We start from the raw sequence: 14,373 nt of genomic DNA on the forward strand, positions 1-14,373 counted from the left end.
GAGTCAAACCAGATTCCCAACGATGCGAACTTCCCCAAGGCCTTATCTTTCGCTTTCATCCAGGCCAGTTCATCGATGTGGAAACCGAGTTCCGCCAGGTCGTTATCGTTGATGATCTTTTCCGCTGCCTGGGTGGCCCCTGTTTCCAGGTCATATTCCTCAGTAGGGGTACGGTGGACTACAACTCCGAATCGTGGTTTGACCAGTTTCGTGTTGTTGCCTAATTTGTGTAGCCATCCAGTGTTATTGCGCGCTGCTTCAGCCGACTCCGTATTTCTGAATCGAATAAGATAACCGGTCTTGGTGGTGCCAACACCCGCTACTTGGGCGTCTTGCGTTGCATCGTCGCTCTGCAATGCAGTGCGAATGTGGGCGTTGACGGCGTCGGTGGGGAGATATCGTCCAAATGCGTTTCCATCATCGTTGTCTCTTGGGTCGACAAAGGTTCTCTGGGTGCTGATTCGGACGCAGTTTTGCTCTTTCTCGGGTTGTTGGTGGTTCAGCGATGGCGTGGCATTGCCGCTATTGGCTGCAACTGCTGCCCAGGTCTTAGTCGCGGTCACTGCTGGAGCGCTTTCGAGCTGCACCCGTAGTGCTTTCACTTCCTCATGCAGTCTATCGTTCTGTTCCTGGAGGACGTTCTGGTTGTGTTTAATCTCCTGGAGTTCGTTTTGGGTAGCTGCAATGGTCGTGGTCTGGTGGCGGATGACGTCCTTCAGCGTGCTGATCAATTTCCACACCTCCTTGGTGGTGATTCGGCCGGCTGGATCCGACGGGGCGAATATATCTCCACTTCGGGTTCGCTTCCGGTTTTCGACGGTAGTTCTGGCTTCGATGTCGTCCTCCGTGAAGCTGGTGATGGTTTCTTGCGTGTTTGCGGGTGGTGTCTCGGGCCCTCCCGCGGGTGGGTCCGCCATCGGTCAGGGGTTAGTTCCCGTTCGGCAACAACACAGCAGCTTTATATCGCAGTGATTCTCGAAATCGCCTATCTCTTGCCACCGGTCCGAGGTTTTGAGCGTCGTGGGGTGAGCGTGTCGAGATTTACAGTGCCGGCCGCTATCCAAGTGCACAGTAGCTTGCAAAATCGCCCTGCGTTTTTGTATTCACTCTTTCTTTTTCAACCTCCAATGCCAAGATAGCTCTAACCTCATACAGTTGTTAGCCCTTTACCTGTCCTTGGCTCTGTATATTACATGGTATTGTCGCAAACCGTAACGTTGTTCGTTTCAGGCTTACTCCACTGACCACCTCGATTTTGTTTCCTGTGGGTGCCGCCGTGAGGCATAAATAACAAAGAAAAATAGTAGTTCTCAGTGAGAGTATATACAGCAGATTGATTGGAGGAAGAGCAGTTCGATTAAGTTCCAGTCCCAATATCAGTGGGAGATGATGAGAACGTGTTCTCCATGATCTCAACTTTGATCGACTGGTTTATGTCTTGGAGAGCGCGCTGAGCCGCCAGTCGATCAGGATGTTCTTCATCAAGCATTCTCTCTTTTACCGCGACCACATGCTCGAGTAGCTCTATGGTTTGCTTGATCTGCCCGTTGGATCGATATGCCCGTGCGAGTTCGTGCTGAGACGCCAGTCGATCAGGATGTTCTTCATCAAGCGTTCTCCCTTGTACCGCAACCACGTGCTCGAGTAGCTCTATGGCCTGCTTGATCAGTCCGTTGGATTGATATGCCCATGCGAGAGTGTGCTGAGACGCCAGTCGAGAGGGATGTTCTTCATCAAGCATTCTCTCTTTTACTGCAACCACGTGCTCAAGTAGCTCTATGGCTTCCTTGGCCTGCCCGTTGGATTGATATGCAATTGCGAGTTCGTGCTGAGACGCCAGTCGATCAGGATGTTCTTCATCAAGCATTCTCTCTTTTACCGCGACCACGTCCTCAAGTAGCTCCACAGCTTGCTTGATCTGTCCGTTAGATTGATATACACGTGCGAGTTCGTGCCGAGACGCCAGTCGATCAGGATGTTCTTCATCAAGCATTCTCTCTTTTACCGCGACCACGTCCTCAAGTAGCTCCACAGCTTGCTTGATCTGTCCGTTAGATTGATATACACGTGCGAGTTCGTGCCGAGACGCCAGTCGATCAGGATGTTCTTCATCGAGCATTCTCTCTTTTACCGCGACCACGTGCTCGAGTAGCTCCATGGCTTCCTTGGCCTGCCCATTGGATTGATATGCTATTGCGAGTTCGTGCCGAGACGCCAGTCGATCAGGATGTTCTTCATCAAGCGTTCTCCCTTCTACCGCAACCACATGCTCGAGTAGCTCCACGGCCTGCTTGATCTGCCCGCTGGATTGATATGCTATTGCGAGTTCGTGCAGAGACGCCAGTCGATCAGGATGTTCTTCATCAAGCATTCTCTCTTTTACCGTGACCACATGCTCGAGTATCTCCATAGCTTGCTTGATCTGCCCGTTGGATTGATATGCCCGTGCGAGTTCGTGCTGAGACGCCAGTCGAGAGGGATGTTCTTCATCATAGTGGCTTTCATTCCATGCACACACATCCCCAAAAAGAGTGACAGCTTCTTTTGCTCGGCCATCTGCTAGAACGCAATTTCCAACCTTGGAAAGTAAGCTATACCTCTCACTAACATCTTTATTTTCCTCTCTCCTGAGAATTTTAAGGGCGTGTGGTAGCAAAATCCTCCATGTCTCACGATTTGTGTATTCATCAGATGGAAAACACTTGTCTATATGTTGCGTCACGGTCGCGATAATCTGTTGTGTCTTCTGTGCCTCTGATATCCACACTCGTGTTGATAGCTGTACGAGGCTATGCATATCAAACATATCCTCGTTATCCCTCCTGGACAGAAATCCATAGCCACACAGCGTACCAATTGCAGACTCTATCTCTTCTTCCGAACCGAGGGTGGGAAGAACAGATCGCGGGATTGCCTTTGGCTCAAGGTAAGAAATAAATCCCAACAAATCAGCAGCAGAGGGATCAGCACCCTTGATCTGATTAAATGAGATAAGCCATGTGGTAGTCACCGCGTTTGGCATTTTGCGGTAGCGAGTGCTATCGTGGAACTCTCTGCTCGCTAGACGCATCCGGTCTTTTTCGGTTTTATACATAAGCTCGAGGTACCGTGTGGTCGTTCCATTATTTCGACAAATATAGAAAGCCGCCTGTGCAATAGCTAGAGGTAGGAAGTTCAGCTCCTCTAGTAATTGCATCGTGGATTTTTGGCCACAAAGCGAGTCTTCTCCTACAATCTTAGTAAGAAAAGCAATCCCTTCCTCCGTTGTCATCTTTTGGAGCTCAACTGTATCCCTTCCTGCGAAAGATACCGCCACCTCATGGGAACGAGTAGTGAGCAAAGTTACACCTTTCTTGCTAGCAGGGAAATACTGATCAAGCTCATCGAAAAGCAAGTCCACGTCATCAGCATTATCGACAATTAAAAGCCACTTTCCGGCTTTATCAGAGCTTAGCTGTCGGTGTACTAATTCCATCGCACTTTCATCGTCTGGATTCTGATGAATTTGAAGCTCTTTAAAGCTCCTCGCAATTTGCGAACAAGCCTGCTCAAAACTCTCGAGGCTAAGGGCAGGAGCCCAGAAAACAGAGCAGTCTTGTATATGCGTTTTCGCCCAGCGGGCAAGCTGAAGAGCAACTTGGGTTTTGCCGATGCCACCTAGTCCGAATAGGGCTATTTTTTCAGTATTCGGTTGCAGAAATAGCTTCTGTTTAAGCTCATCTAGCGTAGATTCACGGCCAGTGAAATGGCGATTTTCTAAGGATGGAATAATATAGTGGGCTTGAGATTGATCACCTTAGAAAGAATTAGTGAGTCGGATATCTGAATTAGGGTTTTCAGTTAACTTACAAGGCCTAGTGTTTATCTCTTTTATTTCTTCAATAGGCATGTGGAAGTGGTTAATGACCGAGCCGTTGTTCACGCCCATCTGGATCACCGAATTTGAACACCCAAACGATATTGCGGACGCCATACTCGCCACGGGGATCGGTTTCATTTCTTCAACGGGCATGTGGAAAACAACTGTCTGGCAAAAGCTGCTGCTGCTCCTGCCGCCGCCGCGAAGACAAGGGTGAATGGGCAGAATTATCGATATATCGCTTAGCTTCGGAAGTATCTCTAGGCTGTAAACTCAGTCATTCAACAGAATCGGGAGTGGGGGAGGTAACGAGGAATAATTGCGACCGCAGAGACGCCTTGCTGTCAGCCTAAGGCATCAGGGGTGAAGGGGTGCAGGGGTGCACTGTCTAAGCGCCCGCCCGCCTCAGCGAGCGTTGGCAACTCGACGAGTCATGTGCATACGTGCGGGTCTAAATACATAAGGTACTTCGTGCTATTGGCGACTGAGTTGTGATTACGCAGCAGCAGGACCAACCAGCAGCCCTCGAGGTGGGGCCCAACAAACCGGATTATCAAACTTGCCGTCTCCGATGACGCGGTAAGGCAGCCAATAGTCCACGTCTATCTAAACAGCCTCATCATTACGCTTATAGACGTAAATTCCACCCATCTTAAGGGCTTTTTATCGACCTAGAAGAATAAAATCCTACTAACGTAGTGAATTAAGTGCTGCAACAATGCCTGAATATATATGAGCTATATATGTCTATACAGGTCAATCAATAGTGTTCAATTGTCAGACCTGCATGACGAAAATGGCCTTCAGCACTGTCTTCTCTTGCGCCAACCACATCGGCACACTACTCCAGAAATTTCTAAAGATCTCTATGCGTGTCATCTTCAAACAACTGCCCGTTGCGTTTAATGTAAGCTTTCAGCTCCGCAAAAAACTCCTCGATAGGTTTCAGATCAGGAGAATACAGCGGAAGATACACCAGCTTAACGCCTACTTCTAGACACATACATTTTATCCGCTCAGAGTAATGGAGGGATACATTATCCATCACTAATACCCATTTGGGCTCCGGTCATCTGCCACAATAATAAAGAAACTGCTCAATAAAGTCCTCAAATATAGGAGCATCAGTCGAGCCTCGAACGACGCGGGAAAGAAGTACACCATCTTAGTAATGTGCCGGCAAGATCTGGTATCGCTGACCACGGTAGAACTTAGCCACTTAGACCAGGGTGACCCCTAGCGGGGCCTAACCTGTTCGCTGATACCCTATCCGCTTGTCACATCCAGATTCGTCCACATAGACAAGGTGATACGACTCAAATTCTGATAGATTATAGAGGTAGTAGTCTCGTAAATCCGCGTTGCGCTCCTTCGCTTGATTCTAGAATGTTTTCTTAGACCAGCCTTTTGCTGCCGGAGCCTGACTGATGGTAGAGTTGGCCACAATTCCCCACCCCCCAAAGGAAAATTGCCATCTCATCGAGGTATAGTCCAGGGCTTTTAGAAAGATGATAGCAGAGAGCCTCAAGCATAAGTGGTGTGATACTCTTCAGTCGGCCGGAGGGGATTAGAGGTGCCTTGGGACTGCCGAACATCCGTAGTTTAGAACGAATATATCTAACAGACTGTTTACTGTATTCTGCTAACATTAGCGATATCAGTGGTTTTTAGGTTACTCTCGATCATATCGCAAATAAGCTTCCGCTTTGACGGGGATAAGTTCGGAGCCATTTTTGCACTATAAAAGGTGGGAGATGAGGAGTGGAAAGACGTTAAACAGCAGAAGCAATGCAAATCGAGGGGCGCCCAGGTCGCACCCGTGTTGTCATCGTCTTGTCTCTTACCATACCATTCAAAAGGTTCTAGCCAGGTGTCGTTTTGAGTAGAACTGATTCAGGCTAACGTGGCCTTGGCAACTAGGGTTGAGAAAGAAAGAAAGTGTGTAAAATCACAAGGCGATTTTGCAAGCTACCGTATCAGGGTGCCCTGACAGTATGACCCCTATCATCTGATTAAATACCTCAGGGATGAATTAGCATTTGGGATGATTATTGATCCATGCAGCTGTGCTCATACCAAGCCACTACAATTGCAATAGCGAAAGAGCTCTTGGGGGATGTCTGTCTGCCAGATTGCCCCGAGACAGTTGACAATCAGCGGACTTGATGAAAGAGAAGGTCTGGGATGGTGGATTGTAATGCTGCGAGACTGTTTCGGGTTGTTTCAACCCTTGATGCTTCTGATTCGATCAGTGACCATCAACGATTGGCCGCTGTCGAGATCTAGACACCACTCCCTTACATGGATGCGATATGCATATCGATTGACTGATCCCAGCCATCTGGTTCGTTGATCCTCTTTGATGAGCGATGAAAGTGAACACTCGAACGCTCTATCTCGGGTTCTTGGCGATAGTAGCGCCTACCCCCGGGTACCTTAGGGTAGTATGATACTAGTAGTGGCCACTACTGGTAATATAATGAGCTGTCCCTAGAAGGACTGCGCAGTATGCATGTAGTTGACGACGGGAGTGGATCAGGATGACGGGTATATATTCCCCTCGCACGCCTCAGAAGTCGAGAATCTGCGACTCCACCGAACGCAGCACGGACAGCCTCACGGACCACATCCCCCAGACAGCCAAACCAGCAAACCCGCCACGTTCAGCAGTGGTTTGCACAGTCGCCAGAATTCTCGCCGAGCTGCGTCAATGAATCAATGAACCGTGGCCGCCGTGTGACCAACCCTTCCTCGTGGGCCAATCACTTCGGCACTGAAGCTCCTAGCGCAAGAGCCTCATAGCCTCCAACTGCCTCGTCTTTCTTCTTCATCCCTCATCCTCAACCTTTCCCCCTCTTCATCCCAAGCGCGCAGGCCTCATCCGCCGTGGTGCCTCTCTGCGAACTTCCTGTCGATCCGCCCAGGCGCCATCCCCCCGATCATCCCTCCCCACTCCGCCGAATTCGACCTTGACTCGGTACCCGCGACCTCACAACATCCAAATCCCTTCACCAGCATGCCCCACGCCTGCGCCTGATCTCACTTCTCTGTGATCTGGACAGGAAATAGCGGCCAGCCCCTGGTCCTCGATTCTGCGCCCGACAGACGCCCGCCGCCCGCCGCCCGCCTCGCACAGCCCGGACGACGCGCCCTGCTTCAGGGATCCGCATCTCAAACGCCCCGCCCATCGATGAGACCGACTTCCTCCTGTAACCCGGCCTCTTTGACTCTCCGACCGGATTTATCTCTGGTGCACCGCTTTCTTGTTTCCGCGAAACCTCGTTGCCTCCCTGGTCCGTTGCCTCCCTGGTCCGAGCTTACCACGGTGGCGCAAGCATCCGCGACAGCTTAAACGATACCGCACACCCAAAGCTCCCGACACCCCCGGCGCATCCGATAAATCTGATTGCAAATATTGATGGTGGACTGCTCCAACCGCCCACGCTATCCCGAAGCCCCGCTGGTTGTGACTTGATCAAGCTCCCTGTCGAGGGTTTCGGTCGAGTCTGGGACCAGCCATGCCCGTGCGAGAGCACGAGCAACCCGACCGGCAGGGTTCAGCGAGCTCGGGAAATAGCTGGAGATCACAGGCAACGATTCGGAACAATGAAGACATGAACAAGGACCAAATACACCCCACTTCTCACGGGCGCGATGTTGACGCCTTCCCAGGCACCTTGACGGACAAGTAAGCTCACCCCTCATCTATTGGATACGACAAAACCGACCGGTCTTGTGCAACGCACAGTGTACAAGCTCTGGATCGCTACCGTACGGGTAGCGACTCGTGGATTATTGAATGGATGCTAACCCAAATCCTTTTGTGTACCAGGTCCGGTTCGTCTCAAGCTCCCAAGATCGACTGGGGTGCCTCCATGTGGTCATGGAGCTCTCCCGATATCTCGCCCACCGAAGAACGCAAAGGTTCAGGCTTCAGCAACCACCGGAAAGCTATGGCAGTCCTTGGAGCTGCTAGGGATGAAACCTCTCGATCGTCGTCTAGTCCACGCCCCCCACCTATCCGCCAACCCCGCCCCGGAGAGAACGAGTTCGAGTCGATAGCTCCTTGGGCAACATCTTCGGGGGCCGATGGCCAACGCACCTTTTTCAATGATTTTTCTGAGCATGAAGCATCACCTGCATCCGCTACGTTCCGTCCGACGACTGGACGTACGTTTTCTAGTGAACCGGCCGACATGGAATACAATGGAGACCACCGCAGACCGTCCACAACCAGCATAACCAGCAGCACAGGGTCAAAGTCGAGTCTGAGTCAACGCTGGAAAAAGAAAACAAAGGGCTCGGTCAGCGAAGATTATTCTGTCGATGAGCCAGGAGATGGGCCAAATCAACCCATCAGGCGCGGAGGGCCGGTCGATCAGCTGCGAGCTCGAGAGAGAGCAAACTCCGACGGCTCCGACGCATCGCAACGGCAGTCACGGTCTCGAGCAGAGACTCCTTTGCCCTCCAGTGATATTACTCCGTGGGTTTACCAGAGCTTCAATGATATTCCGCAGTACGGAGAAGCGCCTGTGCGACCAGTGCCTATCGGCCCCGATGGTCAACGACTGGGGTCCCAAGGGTCCGCCGGGAAACCCCGTTCTGCAACCAGAGATTCCAGTCGACGAGCTGGTAATGGTCATCGACATTCGCGAAGCAAAGAGGAGAGACCGACGCTTGCTGGCGATCTGGCTGACTATCAATTCGCTGGATACCAGGGTCGCCCCTCTGTTGGACGTGATGATTTCGCTGTTGGATTGAAGCCCTATCAGGACAGTCGCCTCCACTCCTCGACTGCTATGAGCTCCTCCACTAATCTCGGTGGTCGGTCAACGAGCCCGACGCCCAGTGTGCAAAGTGCCATCTATCGCGAGCATGGCCACAATTCACCCGGGGGACCCCCGAACAAGCAGAACATTCTGAGCAAGATTGGCCGATTTTTGCCGGGGCACAAGCCGCATGACAAGTCTAAGCGTGAGCGCGAACATTCCCCGAACCGTCGACAGGGAAGCATCGAAGGAGGCTCGACCCCCGCCTTGACACCGCCGACTCAACCAAGAAGGAGTCCGGAAAAGGTCTCGGCATCGGAGGTCGGAAATTCCCCCGACGAGGCTTTACTCTGACCGGAGATGGTCATCCGCCGCGGGATGGACCCCAGGGCGAGGAAGGCAAGCATTATTTCTCTCTGGATACCGATCTTGAAGACATGCGTGGCGTACGCACAGCTTCTCCTGGCCGGAAGCCTCGCGGGAATGATGGTACAACAACCCCTCGGGAGGACTTGACACGGCCAGACGTTCTGCAGGCTGGCGGCATTGGATCCGACAGCTGGGCTGCACCGGACAGCTGGCATGTCAAGAAGCAGGCCGATGTTGTTGCAGAAGCCACTGAAAATGCCCCTAAGCCATCTGCTGGAGTGCGAGAACGTGATGGAGCTTCTTATTTCATTCGGATATTCCGTATTGATTCGACATTTGCCACGCTCTCAGCTGGTTTGAACACGTCCGTCGCCGATGTACTTTATATGCTTGGCAAGAAATCCTTCCTGCAAGACCATCTCAACAACTACGAGATCGTACTGCGAAAGAATGATCTGTCTCGGCAGCTTGATCACAAAGAGCGACCAATTCTCATGCAGAAGAAGCTTCTCGAGCAAGTTGGATATACGGAGAAGGATCGCATTGAAGATATTGGTCGCGAGGACCACAGCTACCTATGCCGCTTCGTGTTCCTGCCCACCAAACTGAGTGGATATACGAGCCTGGAGGCAGATCCGGGGTTTAACAAGATGCAGAAGTTTAGCCACGTGGATCTTCAAGGTCGAAGCCTCGTTACAATTCCGATTACTCTCTATAAAAAGGCTTCGGAGATCATCTCTTTGAACTTGTCCAGGAATCTGTCTTTGGATGTGCCAAAGGACTTCATTCAAAGCTGCATCAATCTGCGCGAGATTAAGTTCATTGGAAACGAAGCCCTACAGCTTCCATTGAGCTTCAGTTTGGCAAGTCGATTGACTTACTTGGACATTTCCAATAACTTCTTGGAAGAACTGGATCATGCCAGCTTGGATCAACTCACTGGTCTGGTCAGCATTAAGATGGCAAATAACCAGCTGACCAGCCTTCCAAGCTATTTCGAGAATTTCCAGTACTTGCGGAGCTTGAACATGTCCTCCAACAGTTTCAAGATCTTTCCTGAGTTCCTCTGCAATTTGCGAGCACTTGTCGACCTCGATATCAGTTTCAATAACATCGAAGGCATCCCTTGCATTGGAGAACTGACCACCCTTGAGCGTCTCTGGATGACAAATAATAATATCAGTGGCCCGCTGGATGACTCTTTCCAGCAGCTTGTCAATCTCAGGGAGATTGATGGCCGTTTCAATGCAATCTCCAGCATCGACAACCTTTGCGGGCTGCCACGTCTCGAGCAGGTCTTCTTTGGCCACAACTTGGTTTCCCGATTCAAAGGCTCGGCCCCGAAGCTACGCAGTTTGCATCTGGACCACAACCCCCTGACACAGTTTGATATTGATTCTCACATGCCAACGCTGTCATCGCTCAATCTTGCATCGGCCAATCTCTCTGCTTTCCGAGATGCAATCTTTGAGAACATGCCCAATGTCTCAAAATTGATACTCGACAAGAACCATTTGTCGTCGATCCCGGCTCAGATTGGCAAGCTGCGTCGACTGGAGCACTTCAGCATCATCAAGAACCCTCTTGCGTTTGTACCTCCACAAATCGGATGCTTGGTCGAGCTCAAGGAATTCAACTTGCGCGAGTGTAACTTGAAGTCTCTGCCAGAGGAGATATGGCACTGTGCGAAGCTGGAAACTTTGAATGTCTCCACAAATCTCCTCACGACCTTCCCTAAGCACGGCGCTCCCCAGCCCCTGGTTCCTGGTGAGCCAACGACGACCCCGGTCACAACACCTGCTATTACCGGAAACCCTAGCTACGAAGATCTCGGCCCGCTTGACGAACAAGATGTCCGTCGTCCCAGTCAAACTTCCAACGGAGCTTTGGGATCCAGTTCTTCTCCAAGCGGATCAAATCGCAATGCGTCGATCGCGCCTTCTATTGGACAGTCACAGGGCGGACGGAAGGTTTCCACTGCATCCCGTTCCATCAATACAGAGGGAAGCTCATCGTCTCGAAAGGACTCGAACTTCTCACAGCATACCACCACCATGACGTTTGCGGGCTCCCTTCGCAACCTCTACCTTGCCGACAACCGGTTAGATGATGAAGTCTTCCGCGAGCTGGCTCGTCTCCCCGAGCTACGCGTGGTCAATCTTTCCTACAACGAGTTGACAGAACTACCGCAAGGAGTCCTTCGACGATGGCCATGGATATCCGAGCTCTACTTGTCCGGAAACGAATTGACTTCTCTTCCATCAGATGACCTGGAAGAGGGCAGCAATCTCAAGGTTTTGCATATCAATGCGAATCGCTTTCAGGTCCTTCCGGCGGAGCTGTGCAAAGTCAGCAAGCTTGCTATTCTCGATGTGGGCAGTAATGGATTGAAATACAACGTGTCCAACTGGCCCTACGACTGGAACTGGAACTGGAACCGGAGTTTGAAGTATCTGAATTTTTCAGGTAACAAACGTCTGGAAATCAAACCCAACATCACGTCCTTGGGCCCGCCAGTCACCAATGGTGCTGATTTGACTGATTTCACTTCTCTGACCCATCTTCGAGTTCTGGGTCTAATGGATGTGACTCTCACAATCCCCACTATTCCTGAGGAGACCGAAGACCGTCGTGTGCGAACTTCCGCATCGCTAGCTGGCTCACTCGCATATGGCATGGCAGATACACTCGGTCGAACAGAGCATCTGTCCATCATAGACATGATTGTTCCCCGTCTGAAGCCAGATAATGTGGAAACTTTAGTGGGTATGTTCGACGGTTCAACTATGTCAAGTGGCGGGTCCCGCGTTGCAAAATACCTCCATGAACACTTTACACCTACCTTCTCCCACGAGCTTAAGAGGCTCCAACCGGACCAGGATGAGACACCACTTGATGCCTTGAGGCGAGCCTTCTTGGCATTAAACAAGAACATGGCAGGTTCAGCCTACAGGTCAATTGACGACCGGGAGCTTCGACAATACAACCGCAGATCATCCAACACAAAGCAGCTCAATCAGGATGACATTCAATCGGGTGGTGTTGCAACAGTCTTGTACCTGAACAATATGGACTTGTATGCTGCCAATGTCGGAGATGCTCAGGCAATCCTCGTGAAGTCCGACGGCTCATTACGCAATCTGACGCAGTACCATGACCCTGCAGAGGCCAGTGAACGAGCTCGCATCCGAGCTGCTGGTGGCTTTGTGGCTCGCAATGGAAAACTCAATGACGTTCTTCCCGTATCGCGCTGCTTCGGTCATTTCCCCATGATGCCAGCCGTCATTGCAGCACCATATACTATGCACACAACTTTGACGGAGCAGGACGAGATGATCATTATCGCTTCAAAGGAGCTATGGGACTATGTGGCGCCTGACCTCGTGGTTGATGCCACAAGAGCAGCTCATCCAGATTTGATGTTTGCTGCTCAAAAACTACGTGACCTGGCCATCTCTTTTGGAGCTACCAACAAGCTAATGGTCATGGTTCTCGGTGTAAGCGAACTGCAGAAGCGGCAAAAGAAGTTCTCTCGCCCTAGCATGAATCTGGAACGCTCTGCATTCCCTGAGGACCAGATTGTTCCGAAGACCAAGCTTCGTAAGCGACCTCGTGATGCAGTTGGAGATACTCGCCTGGCTCGCTTCGACCGCGTGGACGCTCCGATCGGTGAACTTGCTATCATCTTTACTGATATCAAGAAATCAACCGGTCTGTGGGAGACGTGTCCTGACGCAATGCGTTCAGCTATTCAGATTCACAATGATATTCTCCGGCGTCAGCTTGGAATCATTGGTGGGTATGAGGTCAAGACAGAAGGTGACGCTTTCATGGTTGCTTTTAATTCTACAACTGCGGCGTTGCTGTGGTGCTTCAACTGTCAAAACCAGCTGCTTGAAGCTGAGTGGCCGACGGAAATTCTTGAGCAACCTCAGTGCCGGATCGTGTATGACATGGAGAACAACATCATCTTCCGCGGCCTGTCTGTCCGCATGGGTGGTCACTGGGGCGAACCTGTCTGCGAAAACGATCCAGTCACCAATCGCATGGACTACTTCGGTCCTATGGTCAATCGAGCATCCCGTATATCGGCTGTCGCTGATGGAGGTCAAATTTTCGTCTCTTCTGACTTCATGAGCGACATTCAGCGCAACCTTGAGGTCTTTGCTGATGCCGAGCGCTCTGCATCGACAAGTTCAAACGATAGCCATCCGCGTATGGACAGTCTTGGACACACCATCCGTCGCGAGCTGCAGCAACTGAACAGTCAAGGCTTTGTGATCAAGGATCAAGGCGAGCGGAAGCTCAAGGGACTGGAGAATCCTGAGCCCCTTTACCTTGTTTACCCGCACTCCCTTGCAGGCCGAATGACCGCGTCTGAAGAGGCGGCGCAAGACTCAAGTGCCAATCCAGCCATCATTCCAGCTGGCTCTGAGCTCGACCTAAAAACTGATTTGATTTGGCGCTTGTGGGAGGTCACCCTCCGCCTGGAACGCCTTTGTGGAGCTTTGGAGAACTCAAGCGAACCTCGACTCCGCGAGCCAAATGTGGCACTATTCAATATGGTCAAGAACCACGGTGGCGAGCTGAATGATTCGACCGTGATCAGCTTGGTCGACCAACAAGTGACGCGTATTGAGGCCGCCATCAACACTTTGTCTGTGCGCCATATGCTGCGTCCTTTCCAACCGGGTGACCGACTCGAAGACCACGCTGTGCCCATCGGCGAAGTCATGCAACAATTACAGACCCAGCTTGCTGAATACCGCGCTCTCAAAGAGCAAATGGCCACAGGGGCAACTGGCATCCCTGACGAAACGCCCCCTCAATATGGAGGCATGAACATGCACCCCTCTGCGAGCGCAGTTAGTATCCCCAATTCTACTTCCTCATCCGTCATGAACCGTTCTGGTACACCAGACACCCGCTCTTTCGACCTTCAACGCAGCAACCGTTGATCAAACCTGCTCATTTTTTATGTGCTATCGAACTTTCGATATCGAGTATTTTTCTTTTTCTTGGGTCTCTGCGACCTTCGGCCTCTCTTACTAATGTTCTGTGGGCGGCGCCTCACCGGTGGGGAGTCTTTAATATCGATTTATGAAAGCATCAAGGCATGGAGTGACGGTGGAATTTTTTTGGTTCGATTTCCATTTGCCTCATGTATTTTTGTATGCTCCGACTTTTTCAAGCGTGTACTTTGTTGTCAAATGTGAACATATAAATTTCTGGCTATTATTAATGACCCTGGTTATTTGTAGCTCTCTTAAGGTACATTGTATTATCTGCAGTAGAATCGATGCGACACCAGATATAAACTTGCTTTGGGAAAAGGTATTTCAGCAAACAATGTCGTTATCTGTTCAATGTAAGTGT

The 14,373-nt window shown here is 51.0% G+C and overlaps 2 protein-coding genes across 2 annotated transcripts; one reads left to right on the forward strand and one right to left on the reverse strand.

Annotated features, from left to right (window-relative positions):
- Positions 1–1,357: 1,357 nt before the first annotated feature.
- On the reverse strand, positions 1,358–4,012 carry N7532_008483 (uncharacterized protein; the record flags this gene model as incomplete). Its single annotated transcript, XM_056620975.1, has 2 exons — positions 1,358–3,795; positions 3,850–4,012. 2 exons carry the CDS (start codon positions 4,010–4,012, stop codon positions 1,358–1,360), a joined length of 2,601 nt encoding a protein of 866 aa, XP_056471781.1.
- Positions 4,013–7,377: 3,365 nt separating this feature from the next.
- On the forward strand, positions 7,378–13,955 carry acyA (adenylate cyclase acyA; the record flags this gene model as incomplete). Its single annotated transcript, XM_056620976.1, has 3 exons — positions 7,378–7,547; positions 7,608–8,833; positions 8,866–13,955. The coding sequence occupies 3 exons, from the start codon at positions 7,378–7,380 to the stop codon at positions 13,953–13,955; spliced, it is 6,486 nt and encodes a 2,161-aa protein (XP_056471782.1).
- Positions 13,956–14,373: the final 418 nt, after the last annotated feature.

The sequence above is a fragment of the Penicillium argentinense genome (assembly GCF_028826775.1).
Source record: "Penicillium argentinense strain IBT 30761 chromosome Unknown utg000009l_segment0_segment0, whole genome shotgun sequence".
Taxonomy (NCBI): Eukaryota; Fungi; Ascomycota; class Eurotiomycetes; order Eurotiales; family Aspergillaceae; genus Penicillium; species Penicillium argentinense.